Genomic DNA, 19835 nt, shown 5'->3' with positions numbered 1-19835 from the left:
TTTCTGCCGGTTTTCACTTGCTGTATTCCTTACCTACATTCCTCAATGCACGCGTTTAGCTCTTTTCTGTAAGTACTTAAACCAAACGACGAAGCATTCAAAACACCTTTACACATGCACTGATGCACTTATCCTAATTTTCTCTTTATGCATGATTTCTTTAATAAAGACTCCACCTTCATCAATCTCTAAAGCAATTGAAAAGAAGCTTGTCGTGAACAATTATTTGAAGCTAATGCAAGAAAAGGTGTCTGTTTCCATCTCCAAAAAAGCAAACCCCACCACCATTACATACCTTTCCTCTCTTTTAAACCCACTCTCTTCTTTCTCTCCAAGTTTAGCATCCCCCATCTCCTTCACCACCAAGGAAATTCGTCTCATTCGTTTCTCTACATATTAGGCAGTTTATATCCTTGTCTTCTCTCATTCATACTCCTAGAGAAATCCCAAGTTTCCAAATCTCCTTTGAAGACAGATTGACATACAAACAGACAGAGAGAGATGGGTGCTGATTGGGGGCCGGTTGTTGTTGCGGTTATTTTGTTCATCCTCTTCTCACCAGGGCTGCTGTTCCAATTGCCGGCAAGAACAAGGGTGGTGGAGTTTGGAAACATGAACACAAGTGGGATTGCCATTCTGGTTCATGCTATTATATTCTTTTGCGTACTCACCATATTGGTCATTGCAATTGGGATTCACATACATGTTAATTGATCCAAACTCTGTTCAGCATCCCCATACTCGTCACCTTTTTCTTCAACCCCTTTTCTAAACCTCCTCAAGATGGGGTTGTTGTTGTTGTTGTTGTATCTTTTTTCTTTGTTGAGTTTTCAAATTCAATATCCCTTCATGTGTTCCTCGTTGATTGTTTTGCTGTTGGCTGGTAGGTTTGGCTTTACATCAAATGCAAGGTCCATAAATTCAATGTTCTCTCAATAAGGTTTTACTGGCAAGAAGCTTTTCTCTGATTACATTCTATATCTTTTCTTGGCTCATCTACTATTGTGACATCTTAATTAGAAGCTTAGGGCATGATTTATTATCTCCAAATTCCTAGGGGTTGACTCAAGTGGTAAAGGCCTTAAGCTGCCTTAAGCTTGAGAATATGCTCTCTCAAGTGATTCAAATTCTCTTGGATGCAAACAATCTCTATGAGCTATCGGATAGAGATTTTTTTCTTGAATTACTTGAGATGCATTTGTAAAAAACTTTTTATCGAAAGCCTATGTACCTCCGAGATTAGTTGGGACGTTATTACTGAACACCCGATACTAATAAAAAAAACATTTATTATCTCTAAATCCAAATCATCCATAAATTATTTTTCTCTTTGTAATAAAAGATTAAAAATGAGAGAGGTAGTGATCTCCATTGACCATAATAATTAGCTATCAGGTCAGTGGAAGAGTTAGGTACGGTTTGGATAGTGAGTTGATATAAAAAAAATTAAGATGAAAATTGAATAAAATATTATTTTTTAATATTATTATTATTATGAGATTTAAAAAAATTAAATTATTTATTATATTTTATATAAAAATTTAAAAAATTTGTAAAAAATGAATTTTATATCCCAGGCCTTAACTCGTCTGGAAAATCGTGTAAAGCACCAGCAAATATTAACTCAAGATACAGCAAATAGCACACCCAAGGGACAAAATTGAAATGAGCCTAGATTAAATGCGTTCTGAATATAATACACATCTTCGCAATTGATTAAATATATTAACTTTTATTTTCCTATTTAGGAAAAAAAAAAAAAACCTTCCATTTTGAAGTTTTGTTCTATAAATTACTGCTCTACCTCTAAAGGTTTTGCTTACATATTTATAAGTGATTAAATCTGCAAAATTAAAATTGATCAAATATGATCAATAGCTATATGGTCCAATCCAATGAGTTCAATCAAGAAGGAAGTCTACAATCCATAATATAAGGTTTCCATGAACGTAATGCTCATAATCTACAGCTACAAGATAAACAATTTCTATAATTCCTAACCAAAGTGTGAAGCGATAATTGATCGATAATTGTATTTGTATTACTCTGTGTGTGAGAGAGAGAGAGAGAGAGACGCACACAATTAAAAAAAAAAAAAAGGCTTTTTCCGTGTTTATTAAGCGTACATTAAAAAATATTTATTTAATGGAAAGTATCAGAAAGCCGTGGAAAGAAAAAATCATTTCTATTTTTTTCTTTATAAGCAACTCATACTAGTAAATTATCAAACTGTCACCTTTTTATAATTTAGAATGTTAATATAAATCATCGTTAAAATAAAAATACACGTGACACGAAGTACGAGAACCCAAACTACGATGAGAGAGTAAATTATTTTGAGATGCGAATCTGATAATTTAGTTGACATCCAAATTTATTATGCCAAGTCGAGACTGTGCGCGATGTAAATTCTTCTTTTCAAATGATAAAACCTAAATCATTGGATTATTTAAAAAATCTAAGTTCCAACCAGAAAAAATCTAACACACTCTATATAATCGAACTACAAAAAAAAAAAAAAAGCTACAAAGCCAAGATGCATAATGAACAGCAGAAATCTAATTACCGAATCATGACAGACAGATCTGTGTTTTTCGTATATCCGACTGACGAAGTATCACATGTATCATAGAAAAAACAAAACGCATAAATAGATCTAGAACAGAAACCGAAACCCTAGAGAAGCAGAGACAAAAACCGGGATTAGCTAGCCAGTGTAGATGTGGACGCGGACGACCAAGATGAGGACAGCGTAGATAGCAAAGAAGATAAGCGTATGGACAGCTACGGCCTTGCCGTTGGTCTTCAAACTGCCGAACTCCAGCTGTCGGTTGTGTCCCGGTAGCTGAAAGAGAAGCCCCGGCGTGAGCAGCACGAACAGCACGACTCCGATCAGTACGGGAGCCCAGTCCGCCATTTCTTTCTCAGAAGAAACCAAAAGGCGTCAGAGAAGTGAGATGTGCGTGTCGGTGGGGATGGATAGGGATAGTCTGACAATAAGGGCAGTAAGAGTTTCCTTAATTAATTAATTGATATGAGGTTTGAATCTTGGCAAATTAGCAGATGCCAGCAACTAGCTTTGAGGCGACGCAATGGGAATGACGAGGAAGTTAAAATGAAATGAAAGTGCTTTTCTTTTCAAAAGGATGTATAGTAACAGCTGATTAGTCTGGATAATTAGGATGGTGTTCGGTAACCATTTTTTTTTTAAGCGCATCTCGAATAATTTGAAAAAAAAAAAAAATCTCTCAATTTAATTATTTTTAAAAATTGTTGTACAAGAAAATTTGAATCTTAAATACAAGGCAGCATACTTCTAAATTCAAAATCTTTACCACTTGAGTAACCTACTTCAGTACTTCAGTTATTATTTTGGGGGTAGTGTTGATAAAATATTGTTTTTTAATATTATTATTATTTTAAAATTTTAAAAAATTAAATTATTTATTATATTTTATATTAAACTTTTAAAAATTTATAAGAATTTAGAAACTAAACGAAAGTGGAAGAGTTTTGGAACATTTTGTAAGCAGGTGAGTCGGTGATAGAATTTGGTGAGTCGGTGAGGGTCTGTTATCATTCGACCATGATAATTGTTACGGATATTAAAAAATATATATATATAATTTTTATAATAAATTAACGTAATTTTATAAAATTTGTTAAATTTATTTTAAAATAAAATTAATTTTAGAATTTAACATACCAAATTATCTATTTATTTTTATATAATTCTTTTATATCTAAAATATTTTTCTTGAAATCATATATTTCGTTGTAGTGGTGAATTTATTTTTAAAAAAATTATAAATATAAATTGGGTTGTTTGTCGGTAATTCTTTCTTTTTATGGAAAGCCCATTCAGACGGACCTTAGCCCAACCCATTTAGGACCGGGGGCAAAAATGGAGCTTTATATGCCAGACCACCGAAAGACACTTCACGGTGGTCCCAGTTCCTTCTTTCAAGCTATTATTTTGACCAATCCTCTCCTAGCACGCACTAGTATTCTTTTTTCTTAAAAGTGATGGAGCATTATCACCCAACCCCATACGTTATTTAATCCTGCAATTGATTGCCCACTGAATATTTATGATTCCTCTATACTCCTTGTGGCTTTGACCACAATAGAAAAATGATAAAGAGAGTGGTTGATGATTCTGTTCTTGCTTTAAGGGATTATGTTCCCCATTCTAAGGTCTCCAAGTCATAATAAGCTAAGCCCCTTTTTTTGATATGCTTGCTTGATTCTTCTTCTTCTTCTACTGTTGGAAACTAACTTTTTGGGTCAACTGCTGAGGTTTTAGAATGAAGGATTGGGCTGCTCCCCTCATAGGTGCGGCGCTGTTTGCACTTTTGTCACCAGGAACACTCTTTCAAATGCCCGGAAAGAATCGTCCACTTGATTTTATGAACATGACGACTAGTATTGCTTCCATGTTTGTGCACGCTGTTCTCTACGCTTTACTTCTTATTCTGTTTCTTGTTATTCTCAACATTCACCTCTACGTCTAGGAAGCAATTAGGTTGCTAGATAGGACAAAAAGTATGTTCCTGATCTTTTTATTTTGCTGCTCTTGATCGATGTATGCCTTCGGGAAATCAGAAATGAAGAGGTTACTGGTTATATAACAATCATTCACATGTCCCCTCTAACTTTCAGCTTAGATTTTCAAGCTAATCTTTTTCTTTTCTTTTTTAATTTTTTATGGGAGAGAAATTTATTTTGACATGCGTATCTGACCCGTGGTAATATTGTTTCTTGATCCAGCAACTTAAATTGCAAGATGCAGGAAGACAAACGACGGTAACATTATGACAAATAACCTAGGTTACTCATGTTCTGTTTCACAAGCGCACAAACAGAGCATGTCTTGCCTATTCTTCGAATGTAATGTGGCTAGAAAGTACAGACAGATCATGTTGAAAGTTGACAAATATGCCTCAAACCCAAGGGTCAAAAAAATTAATCCTACACTCTTACTTTAATGCTTGTTTTCACTATATGCGCTGGTCTCCATACAAATCATAATAATTACAGGAGAAAATAAACACTGGTTCAAGCACAGAGACCATGGAAATATGGGGAATGAAAGATGTATACCCATTACTCTTATAATATTTTGCCCCCTTTGTTAATCTCTCTCGCTAGATATTCTAATACATGACGACAAGTACAACATAAACTGGCTAACCTAATTATAGTAACGTATAGATTTCAAATTGGCCTGTGACGCAAAGAGATTCGAGTTTACCCTATGATCATCCGAGTTTTCCATCAGAACTTATCATGCAGATCCATCCTGATCGCCCCAACTACATCAACACTGTTGAAAATATGAAAATTGCATCCTCAAGCCAAACTTTAGGCATACTAGACACTGGACTTGGCAAACTAAAAGACGGTCAACCCATGTGTATTGAATCAAGAGAATTACTTGCTGTGATAAAGAGACATGCATTCAAACCAGTCAAACCATTTGTCATTAATAGGTAGAATCAAGGGAAATCTGGTTAACTTTTTAAGTACAAGTAATCCTAGTTAAACACACAGAATACAGATGACTTGATAACAAACAATAGAGAAGCACAGAACATTTCTACCAACTAGGGAACTTGCAGGTATGGGTGGTACTTATTCTGGAAGTGGCTATGACTCTTGGCCCATGAACACATGGACACCAACAGCTAACAAGAAGACGCATATTAGAGCAAAATAGAGGATGGAATGAACCAGAATGGAAACTCCACTCGTCTGGAAGTTGCCGAATTCCACGAGCTGGTGTTTTCCTGGTATCTGAATCAGCAACCCCGGCGTGAGCAGTATGAAAAGCACTACGGCCACAAACACTGGCCCCCAATCTGACATCTTTGCCTTTATTGCTCTTTTTCTACACAGCCCCTCTAAACTACCCGATCTCTATCAAAGTCCACTACGAGTGGCAATGGAATTGAAAAGGAAAGATGATTATAAAGGTGAGGTTTCGCTTAGGGAGGAAGGGACGAAGGAGTTGATGACTAGGAAAAGTGAAGTTCAGAGAATTAAGCAATTCGGATACACATTTTACATCTCATATCATAATCATATGCATAAGGGTCGAAGGAAACTTCCGACGTAGTGCTCATACAGTATATTTGTCCCCCTGCAAGTCGCCAACTGCCACTACAATCTGTTAAATAAAATACCCGATAATGTGAAAACTAATTATTAGAAATGATATTTGTAATTACAGAGTACGCACTAACACAAGCGCTGCATACTGTTTTTGAAAAAAATAAATAAATATGAGATTCACATAAAAAAACTAATTTTATAATAATGTACCCCACTATTTTTTAAAAGAAATGTACGGCACTTGCATAAGCCATAATTTTATGTAGCATTACTCAACTATTATTTCGATACAAAAATTAGAGAAGTTAATTTATTAAAGGAAGTTAATGTATTAAAGGGGACTCGATCCTAAAAGACGTCTTCGCCTTTTCTTTTCTGAAGTTTCTCACGTCCCATAAGAACAAGAGTGGGTAAATAATGTAATATTATTGGACAAAGCCTTTGTTTATAACGTTACGGAATGTTATATATATATATATATATATATATATGGGGTCTTTCGAAGACTTCCCTAAATGTTTATCATGCTGATATTATAATATCGCATCTCAAAAGCACTTTTTAATTGCTCAGAAGTAAAGTATTCTGGTGGTGGCATTTTCATTGATATCCACATAATCATCGCACCATCACCATAAGTTAAAGCGATTTGAAGTAGCACCAAATGACGAGTGGGTTGAGCTGTCACAACACGACTAGGAGCCTGCTTTGTTAGTGATCTTCAGCTTGGTAATCTGAAATATGGATATTGTCTAAAAACTGGTTTTTGTTTGTAGCGTCTTCAATGCAATTAACCTCAGTTCTCACACGCTTCAAATTCCGAACCATTCAGATTCCAATTTGTGATCTCCTAGAATAAGGTGCTTGAAGGCATATTCTAGAATCTAGACACCTTCTCCACGTATAACTTTGTTAAAAGTGTGTCCACAATACCGCTCCACATTATCGCTCTAAAAACAGGTCTATAGAGTGCAATGTTAAACGCCATAAACGACTTGAATAAATCTTCCCTAACATCATTGGGTTTTAGATGGATTGGCAGCTCACTTCCGATCCACCTCATAGCATGTGTCCCATTCACCCCATAATAGAGCTACAACCACTGAGAACTAATGACAAAGGCAAAATGCACCAAACAAAATGTTATGCAGGCTTAACATGGAAAGCATATCTTGAACAATCTAGATTTACACATTTAAGTAACAAGCCAATCATCTCCCCTTCCACCTTCTCCCAGATGAAAAATATGCATAATGTCCACTTGTGTATCCGATGCAAATTCAACCTAAACCACCTAACAATACCAGATGGCATAGGTGGTGTGTAACCTTAACCACCCTTGTCAAATATAAACCCACTGATGGTATACTTAATGTACTTTTTGTTGGTTTTTTATATGGTATACTTAACGTAAAGCCGACACTAATCATGTCTTTGGAATAACATCCGGTTAGAAAATAAAATCCATCAAGTTTCCCGTAAGCATCATGGCATATCTAAAATACATCTTTGAAAACAGAATCCAATTAGAATTCAAAAAGTTGTCTGAGAGCATCATGGCATGTGTTAAAGAGAGCAAGGTGGGATAGGTCCGTAAGTAAGGAAATAGACATTGAATAAAGAAACATTGTTGGAATTTCCACCAGCCATATTGACTAACCCTAGAAAATGATTAGTATCCCACCTTATCCAAGCATGAAAAATATGAATCTTTCCCCAGCTAATGCTGGCAACCAAAGGATAATGAAGTATAGAAATATTTAAAAAAATAAATAAATAAATAAATGCGTGGTGAAACTCATTCTTATTGATTTTGAAACAAAGGAGATTACTTTATATCAAAGGATAGCAGACTTTCAAACGAACAAACATAGAGAAACAAGCAGCCAAACATAGATAAAGTTAGAGTACCCCTTCCAAAAGCACAAAAATAAAATCTGGTTTTAACTTTCGATGTTCAATTCAAACGTTAAAAAAAAACAGACTTCTCTGTCAAATTCCTGAATTGTCTAAACACTCCTCATGAATAATTCAAGCGAAAAATGTCATTCAACACGTAAAAGCTCCCCTGTGGTGTTGGTATCAGATGGAACATCTACAAAAAATGATGCGTGAAAAAGTTAGAAGGAAAGAAATACGTGAGAGACAGAAACAATCACAAATTAGGAAAAATGACATGAAAGAGACTTAGAAGGCAAGAATTACACAGGAGACTGGAACGTGATAAACTATAATATATTCACTAACAAGATATCGATTCCTCGTTCAAACACCGTGTTCTAGAGGAACTATGTTGGAAAAACCACTCCTAAATTCTCCCATTTCCAAAAAATACCAAAGGTTGATAACCAGCTTTCAGCAAAACTCTCTCCCTTAAAAAAGTTTCAAACACCGTGTTCTGGAGAGACCTTGATATAATATGTTGAACACTAACACGTGCAGCCACGACGTAAAACAATAAAAAACATATATCTCGTCAAAGAGGATACAGAGAAGCAGATTAATTGCATGTTCGCGAGGACTTAAAATGAAGCAATGTAATAACAAGCTCCCATGTCTAAGCAATCAAAACTTTGAAAGTTTGATTACCACGCACCGTATATTGTGCAGAAATCATAAATCGATGGCTACGCCTTCGGCAACAAGAATTAACTACATACTTCTTGACGGTTAAAATGCTCAGAGAGAAGGAGGCAGATAATTGAAAAGCGGCAACCCTATTGGCGGCTTATTAGGTGTTTGAAGAAATACCTGACTGAACTTGAGCGCGTGCTGCTCGCCAACGAGCTGAAGATTGCCGCTGACGAAGACGAGCATGCCGCCAGCAGGGCCGGAGGGCTGACAGTCTACGGTGGTGATCGCATGCTTACACTGCTGGAAGGGGAGGCTGGTGAGCTTGGCCACAATGTTCTGCGCGCCCTGGATTTTCTGGCCCTCGAATGTCAGCATGGACCCATCCTGGTACAGGTTCGCCAGCGCCGCTCGGTTCGAATCGAACGTTGAGTAGTAGTGTTCCACGAATGCCTTTGCCACATCGTCTGGGTTCATTTTCCCTCTCTCTCTCTCTCTCTCTCTCTCTCTTCCTCGTCTGGGTCTCAAGTTTTGTAGTAGTCGGGGATCTTGATGAGTCGTCTGATGAAAACAAAATTTGTTTTGAATGAATGGGGGGCCGTCTGATTGGTGGACATGAAAAACATTAAAAAAAATTGGGCCCAAAACGTCGACAGCAGGGTTCGAACCTGCGCGGGCGTAGCCCAACAGATTTCAAGTCTGTCTCCTTAACCACTCGGACATATCGACGCATGAGTTTTCTTAATACGCAGTTAATTTTTGTATTTGCATCCTCCGAATCAGTACCTACTTTGATCTACTTGGTCTCAATCTAAACCCAGCCTTATCTACCACATCACTAGCTGTATTATTATAAATTAAAATCAATAAAACTACATGAGCACACGTGTTTGATAATTAATATAAAACTTGCTTGGCATTATTTTGTATTCCACTAGACTTTTCCCTATCCAAATGGATAGATGTTCACTGTTTTGGATAGCCATTCCCCGTCGATGATGGCAACATTCTACTTACTCAGTATTATTGACTTGGCAGGACAATAATGTCATATAAGTGTACAGTTTCTACATTTTTTTTTTTTTTTTTTGTAAAATATGAGTTCTCATTAAAAAAATAATTTTTTTAAAAACTGTACACTTCATAATTGTAAATGTTATTTCTCTAAATTAAAATACACAAACAAGAATAAGCATATATTTTACAGAACTTGTTTTATTCATTAATCATACACAATTATGAAATTAAGTACTCTAGTTTTATTTTCTACTTCCTTTCCTTTTCACCATCCTATTTTATTTTCATAGTTCGATTCATGTTATTACAACAATAATAATAATATAAAGAAACGCGATATGCATCTGTTTTATGGAGATCATGAGATAGGAGTATAATAATGTATTTGATGCAACACACCAAGGCACAAGAGTACCCAATAACGCCCTATGACTAGTGATCAAGATATCACTATATGTAGCCTATCGAATGAAGTAATATTGTTCTAAACATAATCGATTCTACTTTATGTAAACTAATCCTCTAAATTAATCACCGAAATTTTCTTGCACAACAGCAAGTTGAAAAATAATTAGTTAGCAATATTAAAAATTGTATCAATATAATTGAATAATTTAAATTGAGTAATGATATATGTATAATCATCACTTTCCATAAATAATTTTATTTTAAAAATATAATTATATAAAGAATTATTAAAAAAAAAATCATGCGTCTTACATTTTCCAATTATAAATTTCAATTGCGCTCGTTTTTGTTTTTCATATCAACTTTTCTAATACGGTCAGGTTCTCGAAGCGTCCAACAGATTTTACAAAGTCTTAGGGGACGCTGTCATTGGTCAATGTTGTCTACCACTTTTTGGTCGTACATGCCATCATTTGGGGCAAAGCTAAAGTGGCCGGGGCCCGTCTCTGTCTCGTGCTCCAATTGGTACAATATCCCCATCCCGGCAACTTCAATGATTTGCAAATTCAACTTCATGTTTGCCATGGAAATACCAATAGCTAGCTAGCAATGCATGCTTGGGTTATCATCATGGTGTTGAATAATGTTGCCACGTGTTAGTTTCATTTAAATTATCATGGCGAGTGGCTACTGAGGTAACCAAACTATCATACTCAATACCAAGTCCAGCAAGAAGGTACGGCACAAATTCATCAGGGGGTAGGGGGCGACTTGCAGCAGCCATGGTATCTGCAAGGGCTTTGGCTCGTCCCTAGTAGGTAGAGATGGAATCCGACCCCTTTTTGAGAAAGGCAAGTTGGAGCTAGGTTTGGATGAGACGAGCTTGGGATTCGGAAGCGTAGGTGGATTCTAGGGACAGCCACACAGCGCAAGCTGTGGTGCAGCCAACAACTTGCCCCATTATAAGTTCAGATAGAGATGAAATTAGTGCAGACACCACTAATTGATCTTGTTGTAGCCATAGGTCATATGCAGAGTTGGGAGTATGAATATTTTCAAGCTCTGGTTCAAGGGCTGGGCAGGTGCCGTCAACGAACTTATAGAGACGCTGACCGCGTAGGTAAGGGACCAATTGAATCTTCCATAACAGATAATTTCTCTGGGGTTAATTTGACAGAAATTGTATGAGAAATAGAAGGTTGTGGGAGGGAGGGAGAAGAAGACACAGGATTAGCCATGGACATTGTTCCTTGTTGGCTCTGGATACCATGTTACAAAAACGTATTGTTTGTATTTCTAGAATATTCTATGCTAGACTTGGGGTTTGTTACGAAAAGGTGTTGTTGCCATATATAGAGAATGAAGTGCGTTGTGCCTGCATTATGTTACGTGACAGCAGGGGAATCTTTGCAATGCAAGGGCTCGTGAGTTGGCCATAATGGGAGATACGTTTTTAGCTTTGACAGGTATATACAATTTGACGATGACACATTGTGCCTCTCACAAAATTGCATAGAAAATTATTTCAAATTATAATAAATAAGTGAAAAAATTTTACTCATTATCTCTATACCATACATTACACGTGATTTTTTTTATTATTATTAAATATATGATATATGGATTATGAGTAGAAGAACTTAATGAGTTTAGTAAGAATAAAATACAAAAAAATTAAAAAATTAAAACACATGTAATATGCGGTGTAGGATAATATGCAACAAAACCTCAAATAAGTATGGTGGTTATGCAAAAATATAATACAAGTAATTCCTAATCTAGCGGATCGAATCTAGAGTAAAAAGGTCTATTAAAAATTCATAAAAAATCGTAATAAATTTTTATTGAGTCGATCATCAACCGGGCGACCCATAAACAAAATTAAACTCTACAAAAACGTAACTTTAACCAAACAATACATAAAAGTATAAGGTCATGTTTGGATAGTGATATGAGATGAGATGGTTTTAAATGAAAGTTGAAAGTTAAATAAAATATTATTATCATATTATTTATTATTATTATTATTATTTTAAAATTTTAAAAAAATTGAATTGTTTATTATATTTTATATTATAATTTAAAAAAATTATAATAATAAAAATTATGAGATGAGATGAAATAAACAATTTCGGTATCTAAACGAACCTAAGTTATACGTTACTTTACATAAACTTTATAACAGTTTCTGAATACAACCACATGTTGTTTGTTTTATGCTGCAACCTGAAGGCTGGATCGGGGAACAGAGGAATCATGGAGGATGCCTTGCTACCCACTTGCATGTGACCTATTCGCGTTCTTTACTCTTCTTTTTCTTACTTTCTTTTCTTTTATTTTTTTAAATTTCTTTTTGAGGTTGGGTGGGGGATTATTGCCTTGTTCACTCAGTTTCACGAGTAGGGTAGGCTCTTAAGATTGCAGGAAATGGAGCAGCCATGCTTACAAGCATGGTCAGGAATAGGTTGTCACCAACAGAGCAAATCAATATGTTTCAACTTCACACAAGATCAAAGACATGATGATCTTAGATTCTTAATGCATAGAGAGAATTGGTAAATTTTCAATTATTCTGGAGCCTCTGTCTCTCCCATGTTTGCCTCACGACGGTGCTGGAGATGAATTTGCAATTAGAAATGATATCCAGAATCATAAAGTGTGTAAACGTCGTATATTTTTATTGAAAAAATGAATAAGTATAAGATACATATAAAAAAATTAATTTTTAATAGTAGACTCTACACTCTTTTTTAAAAAGAGTGCAAGACATTTGTACAATTCAATATTGTTATCTAGCATTAGTATTTGCAATTTTTTTTTTTTTTATATGAACAAAGACTTATATTTTCTGACCCAACATTAACCCTATTAAAGACACCACAACGAAGTTTGCAATTTTTTTTTATGACAAATGTTCAATAATCAATTCAAACTACATTGATATGCTTTATTTTTCTTAATTGTATTAATATAAAATAAGGATATAAAACAATTTACGTTGAACTTTTAAAATAAGTACTGACTCTGACTATATGAGAGGAAAACTTTTTGTATTGCAGAGGACAAAGTTCACAAAAAATGGACAAAAGCACTGCTATTAGGTATTTTTCTAAAGAAATCTCTTAATATTAGAGCACTCTTAATAATTCTTGTAAAATATATTTTGTTTTAAAAAATATATAAAAAAAGATGGCTAAAAATTCTTTCTATTAGATCATCTATTCTATTTTTATTTTACATTTAGCTACAGTAAATTTTCTACATGTAGAGGTTATTATTCATTCTTCTAAATAATTTTTGATTATTTCTCTCTAATTTCATTTTTTTTTTCATTTAAACCCTTTTATCACTTTTGCACAGTTTTACTCTCTTATTTCTCATCTATTCTCTAATACTCTGTTTATAGTCCCTTTAATTTTTTTTTAAACAAAAAAAAAGGCAGTGTATGCAGAAATTTTGATATTATTAATAATAAAGACATATTTTTTTTATCGTTTTATTCTTTTTTTTAAGTAATTTAAAATATGATATTATACATAAAGAAATATTATAAATATCAAAATATATGATGTATAGAGAAATATTTGAAATATATGATGTGTAGAGAATATAATATTTGAAATAAATAACAAATATTAAAAATTGTAATATTTAAATGATATAAAAAAAATAGATAAGTTTATGTATTATATATTATAAAAATTAATATATAAAATAAAAAAATAAATTTTGATAATATATTTTAAAAGATATAATAAAGAAGCTGTTAGCCGACTTAAGTTAAAATAACTATCATGTTAAAATAGAATTTACGGAGATACCTCACATATACGGAATGGATCCCAAAATCACAACCTGGATATTGCAAAAATATTCCATCGTTTGCTGTCGATATTGACCATATATCGTACGTAATACAGCCTAGAGATCAGATTATTCTTTTCCACCAGGGAAGATAAAGAGAGGTGTTTGAAATATTTGTTAAAGCATCTTCGTTGACTTGGTTAAAATTAAAAGATGGTTAAAATTTAGATAATTCATGTAAAGAAAACTTCACATTAGATTGAGTATCTTTAAAATAATTTGAATTTCTGTTATAGTGATTGGCCAAATATAGAGAATTACAATTGATTCATCAAATATAGAGAATGAATGACTAGTCTAATGTAGAGATTGAATTTAAATAGAATAAATAAATATAAAAAATATGATATTAGCTAAATTTTAAAAATACATTTAAGTCAAACCAATGAGAATGTTCTTAGATAGAGACGATCAAGACAATGTTCAAGTTTTTCTTTATTTTTTTTCCTTTTGCTTTCCAAATTTTCTAATATTTTCACAATGAGAAATAAGAAAAATTATATGTATTAGTCACTATTCAAAATTCTACACTCTATATTTTATAAAAAATACCTTCACACTCTATGAAAAAAAAAATTATAAATGTGTAATGTGAAAGTGAATAATAACTTATGTATAAAAATTTTTTAGTAAAAGAAAAATTCTATGCAATAGACAAAAGACTATGTAAAAAGGTTTAAACAAATGTGTTTCAGATGTTTTTTGTTTTCTTTGTGGGATTTGAAGTGTTTTAAGCTGTAAGGTTTAAACAATTTTTATTTTAGTATTCATAAATCATCTCAATCTACCTCAATTCATTTCTAAATTCAAATCACTCTTTAACAAATTTGCTTAGAAAAAAACAAAGAAAAGTTGGAAATAATATGGAAGAAAGAAACATGTGCTAAATACCGGCCATGGAAACGGTCAACCGCAGCCTAAATTTCAAAATCTATATAGTCTTTTGTTTGTTTTATTTTTTTTCCTCTGAGTAGGTAAAAAGCAGCCATCATCCACGCTATTTTATTAAATTTTATATTAATAGCAGTATCCCCCAATTTCAGTTGTAAATGGGCTGAAATATCCCAATTTCGGTGAATGATAAAAGAAGATAATGAGAAAATGAACCATGAATAGATTTTTTGGTACATTTATATACGCAAGCACGTTGTTGTTATGCATACAATGATGTTGATTTGCTGTTGATTCCTTATATTTGATACGATCAACAAAGTGTCATTCCTGTAAATTTCTTCAAGCCACAATGCCACATTTCTTTATTAATGGTAATGAACATGATGCCAAACCATCCAGTTCGCTGTCCCAACCCAGGACATCATTTCATCGTCATCATCCTCCCTCCGCCTCTATCTCTTTTCTCTCGCCCCAATTTGCTTTTGTTGTATTATATAGAAAGCTCAAAAATTTTCTCAGACAACAACGAAAGGTAAATACAGAGAAGCTTTGAATTTTTGAAAGGCACCGAGTGAGGGAGTGAACAAATATGGGTGGTGGGTTGTGGAGAGAGAGGTTTGGATCCTTTTTTACCAACAGATGGCTGGTGTTTGTGGCGGCAATGTGGTTGCAATCGTGTGCGGGAATCGGGTACCTGTTCGGGAGCATATCGCCGGTGATAAAGGGATCGCTCGGCTATAACCAGAGGCAGGTTGCGAGGCTTGGGGTGGCAAAGGACTTGGGTGACAGCGTTGGGTTCTTGGCTGGGAGCCTTTGCGAGGTCTTGCCCCTGTGGGCCGCTCTCCTCGTTGGTGCTCTCCAAAACTTTGTTGGATATGGTTGGGTTTGGCTCGTCGTCACTGGCAGAGCTCCCACTTTGCCTCTATGGGCTGTAAGTATTTCGTTTATCTTTTTTGTTGAATGTTTTGTTCATCGTCGATCCAACCTGGTTTCTTTAATCTTATGGGTCATGAGTTTCGAGAAAAGGATGGTCTTTTCTGTTGTTACTTCTTATTAATCGCAGATTTAGTTGATCATTTCGGTTTTTCAATCATATATTTTGATGAAGCTTGTTTTTTAGTGTTTAATTTTGTGCTATTTCGAAGAACGGATGATGTATCAAACGAAAACTTTAGAAAAGGAGTGGGTGATGAAATAGACGTCCTTTTTAGTTTCAGAAGCCTTTCTGCAATGAGATTTTGTATTTGTTTTTTTTATCATATTTGGGTGCAGGACTTTTGATTTGCATCCACTGGATTAAGATCGCTATCATATACTAACTATCTCTGGAAATAATTCGCTATTCCAGAAAACCTTGGCTCTAATATTGATTTGCCAACTGCTGCTCCACAGAAAAATAAAAGAAAAAAAGAAGCAATGAAGCATTGATGTAACATGTTTTCAGTCTTTGATTTCCATTTTTTTGTCGAATAATTCATTTTCCCCCGTTATGTAACATGTGAGAAATCAAGCTGCAATGGGCTACTTGTTATCACGTACTTTGTTACCATGTTTTTACCCTTTTCCAAACTCATCTTTTGTACCGAGCTCATTCTTTTCTATGGAATTGATGTTTTAAAGCAACACGTAATAGTCAGTTAAGTGTAAATAAATCCTTTTAGCTAATAGTTTAGCGGGGCTTTATGTACTTCCAACTTTATTTTTTTGGAATTAGTTGGTTGTACGATGAATTATTTTTTTGTTTATTATTGGTTGTAAGGCAACAGATTTATTTATTTTGTGTCATTTTTCTAATTAAGGATCCTTGATATACAGGCCAAAATGATATGGAATAGGATCTTCTCTACTAACTAGATATGGGGTGTCTTGATCATTTCTCTTGTCAATTTAATCCTTCTTAAAAACTCAATGACCAAAATACCTTTTTTTTTCCTAAATGAATGCTATCCATTTCAAGTTGAATGTAGAGAACAACCCTATTCTAATTGTATGTCTTATGAATTTTTTTGTCTTTTATATTCTTCAATCAAATGTTGGTTTCTAAACTTGTTGTCGAGCCAGAAATTTGTTCCTTCCATCAGATATTCTTTCCCAATAGTTTCTCTCATGCTAAATATTGTAAGTGTTGGTCTCTTACTTCTCTATTTAATGAAGGTACCTCATTTTGTATCGTTGTAGTTTATTTCAGCATTTATTTTGTTGGTAGATACGCATAAAACGACATATTTGATTTTTTACCTTTGTATTTCAACTGGAAAACTATCTATGGTGGATATTTATGAAATTGCTTTATATGATGATAGAAGAGTGTCTTTGTCGCTTTCCAACCGATAAATGGACATAAATATTTGTATAAAATCAAGAGCTTAGAGATCGACTGATTAAAGAACTCTCAGGTTCTATCCCGCCAAACTTAATTGACTTTATTTTTTGTTTAACTTGCTTGAACGGCTATTGACCTTAGTTACGTATTTATCATTTTCCCCAGACTTTCCCCCAGAGAGTCCAGGGGGTTGTCAATAAGTTGAATTCTATGAACTAATCTTGATCTCTAAATGATGAGCTGTGGGCTGCACGAGCATGAGCAAGTGAAGCTCATAAGCTGTAACTGCTAAATGAGCCTTGACCGGCTTAATTGAGTGTTTCGTTTCTTCCATCTCTTTTTTTATCTCCCTCTTCTGTTCATTTGTGTGTGGTTTCTTCTTTCATGTTTAATTCCTGGTTGTCAAATCAAACATGCACATTTTCTTGATACCATTTCTTTGGCATCAGTATGTAATCATATTTGCCTTTATTGACTGCAACCAAGGACACTTGACATGTGGCTCACATTTGTAATGTGTCGGACGGTTCTTCTTTTTTTTCATCTTTTCAGTTGCGCACGTACTTTTCTGTTGAGGTAGTTATCTGAAGGCTCAATATTTATACCCGTGCTCTATCGGTCTGAGATTTGTAGCAAACTTTCCAAACTTATATACCATCTTGACTGGCTATATTATTAACAGATATCAGTATGCAGATGTGCATTCTTATATTTGTTGGAACAAATGGTGAGACCTACTTCAATACAGTTGCTCTGGTTTCCTGTGTGCAAAACTTCCCAAAAAGTCGGGGTCCCGTGGTTGGAATTCTGAAGGGATTTGCTGGATTAGGTGGTGCTATTTTGACTCAGATATATGCAACAATCCATTCCCCTGATCATGCATCTCTGATATTCATGGTCGCAGTCGGTCCATCAATGGTAGTTATTGCCCTAATGTTCATTGTCAGACCTGTAGGAGGTCACAGACAAGTCAGGTCAACTGATGGTAAAAGTTTCACATTCATCTATAGCGTCTGCCTCCTATTGGCTGCTTATTTGATGGGGGTTATGCTTCTTGAGGATCTGGTCAATTTGAACCGTACACTGATCACAGTTTTTACTGTAATTTTATTTATTCTTATTCTGATTCCAATTGTAATTCCGGTATCATTGAGTTTTTGGCTAGAGCCAAGAGCTCCCGAAGAAGAGACCCTCCTGTCTGAGCCACAGAAACAAGAACCTCACAGACTTCGACAGGATTCTAGTGAGTTAATATTCAGTGAGCTGGAAGATGAGAAGCCTAAGGAAGTGGACTTGCTTCCAGCACGAGAGAGGCAAAAGCGAATTGCCCAATTACAGACAAAACTATTCCAGGCAGCTGCAGAAGGAGCAGTTAGGGTGAAGCGAAGGAGAGGTCCCCATAGAGGGGAGGACTTTACTCTGATGCAAGCTTTGATTAAAGCAGACTTTTGGCTTATATTTTTCTCACTTCTTTTGGGTTCTGGATCTGGGTTGACAGTGATTGATAATCTGGGTCAGATGAGCCAGTCTCTGGGGTATGATAATACACATATATTTGTGTCCATGATCAGCATTTGGAACTTTCTAGGACGTATTGGTGGTGGTTACTTCTCTGAGGTTATTGTGAGGTACAAGTTGATTTCATTTTGCACCTGGATTTTTGTTAAGCATTAATTTATTTATCGTTTATCCCTTGTTCTTCTCATCCATGCTTGTGATTTTATTGGATAGGGATTATGCTTATCCAAGATCAATTGCGATGGCTGTGGCCCAACTCATTATGGCAGTTGGCCATTTGTTCTTTGCTATGGGGTGGCCTGGCGCAATGTACATTGGCACACTGTTGATTGGACTTGGCTATGGGGCTCACTGGGCGATTGTGCCGGCTGCTGCCTCTGAGTTGTTTGGTTTGAAAAAATTTGGGGCTTTGTACAATTTCCTCACACTCGCAAATCCTGCAGGTTCTTTAGTCTTCTCTGGTCTAATTGCAAGCAGTATATATGACCATGAAGCAGAGAAGCAAGCTCATAGACACCATCCCTGGCAGCAGAATTGGGGATCAATTTTTTCAGGCATGTTTGGTGTGGATGAGCCACTGAAGTGTGAAGGTGCCATATGCTTCTACCTAACTTCATTAATAATGTCTGGATTCTGCGTTATTGCTTTTGTTCTAAGCATGATTCTTGTCTATCGGACCAAGATTGTATATGCCCATCTATATGGAAAAACTAGTGCACCTCGGCTCACATGACCAGATTATTCATCCAAGTTATTGTGGTATTTGTACACTTCGTTCAAGGTTCTGCAGATTCTTGCTTGTTCTTATAAGCATACGCCGTGTGATGACGACAGAGGCGCGAATGCTTTGAAATACTTCTCTCAAGAGTGAGACTGCTCTTCTCCATTATGATGCGGTTGGTCACCACGACATATATAGTTATGTATGATTTTCTCTCTCTATTTATTTTTTCTAAAGCTGAAATGCTGTATTTACTCCTTTCTCAATTCGGACATTAGTTGGCTTGAAGTTTTTAAAATCACTGTCAGTTCTGTCCACTGTATTGAGCAGATGAATAAATGTGCTTGTTCATATGTTTTCTTTTGGTCTCTTTGTGAATCTAAGCATTTTTCTTTTCGATACCAT

General features: G+C 34.9%; 5 protein-coding genes and 1 non-coding gene across 7 annotated transcripts; 3 read left to right on the top strand and 3 right to left on the bottom strand.

Annotated features, from left to right (window-relative positions):
- Positions 1-405: 405 nt before the first annotated feature.
- LOC109015096 lies at positions 406-865 on the top strand. Its single transcript, XM_035694157.1, has one exon. The coding sequence runs from the start codon at positions 502-504 to the stop codon at positions 712-714; it is 213 nt and encodes a 70-aa protein (XP_035550050.1). The 5' UTR covers positions 406-501; the 3' UTR covers positions 715-865.
- Positions 866-2537: 1672 nt separating this feature from the next.
- On the bottom strand, positions 2538-8947 carry LOC109005646. The gene is made up of 5 exons (XM_035694162.1): positions 8866-8947; positions 5672-6156; positions 5604-5606; positions 5552-5564; positions 2538-2923 (listed from the first exon to the last, which is right to left on the bottom strand). Exons 2-5 carry the CDS (start codon positions 5866-5868, stop codon positions 2708-2710), a joined length of 429 nt encoding a protein of 142 aa, XP_035550055.1. The 5' UTR covers positions 5869-6156; positions 8866-8947; the 3' UTR covers positions 2538-2707.
- LOC109005643 lies at positions 4071-4616 on the top strand. The gene has a single exon (XM_035694159.1). It carries the CDS (start codon positions 4308-4310, stop codon positions 4512-4514), a length of 207 nt encoding a protein of 68 aa, XP_035550052.1. The 5' UTR covers positions 4071-4307; the 3' UTR covers positions 4515-4616.
- On the bottom strand, positions 7900-9423 carry LOC109005641 (nuclear transport factor 2B-like). The gene is made up of 2 exons (XM_018984652.2): positions 8866-9423; positions 7900-8209 (listed from the first exon to the last, which is right to left on the bottom strand). The coding sequence occupies exons 1-2, from the start codon at positions 9160-9162 to the stop codon at positions 8135-8137; spliced, it is 372 nt and encodes a 123-aa protein (XP_018840197.1). The 5' UTR covers positions 9163-9423; the 3' UTR covers positions 7900-8134.
- Positions 9333-9414, bottom strand: TRNAS-UGA. Its single transcript has one exon. It is a non-coding gene; the product is annotated as a tRNA-Ser (tRNA).
- Positions 9424-15252: 5829 nt separating the features above from the next.
- LOC109005637 (protein NUCLEAR FUSION DEFECTIVE 4-like) lies at positions 15253-19798 on the top strand. Of its 2 annotated transcripts, none has more exons than XM_018984646.2 (3): positions 15253-15799; positions 17888-18819; positions 18923-19798. In XM_018984646.2, exons 1-3 carry the CDS (start codon positions 15458-15460, stop codon positions 19440-19442), a joined length of 1794 nt encoding a protein of 597 aa, XP_018840191.1. In that variant the 5' UTR covers positions 15253-15457; the 3' UTR covers positions 19443-19798. The 2 variants fall into 2 exon arrangements, with proteins under 2 accessions (XP_018840191.1, XP_035550045.1); XM_035694152.1 differs by having other exon boundaries at positions 17874-18819.
- The last annotated feature ends 37 nt before the right edge of the window (positions 19799-19835 follow it).

The sequence above is a fragment of the Juglans regia genome, chromosome 1 (assembly GCF_001411555.2).
Source record: "Juglans regia cultivar Chandler chromosome 1, Walnut 2.0, whole genome shotgun sequence".
NCBI lineage: Eukaryota > Viridiplantae > Streptophyta > Magnoliopsida > Fagales > Juglandaceae > Juglans > Juglans regia.
This window is presented reverse-complemented; position numbering and strand designations above follow the sequence as displayed.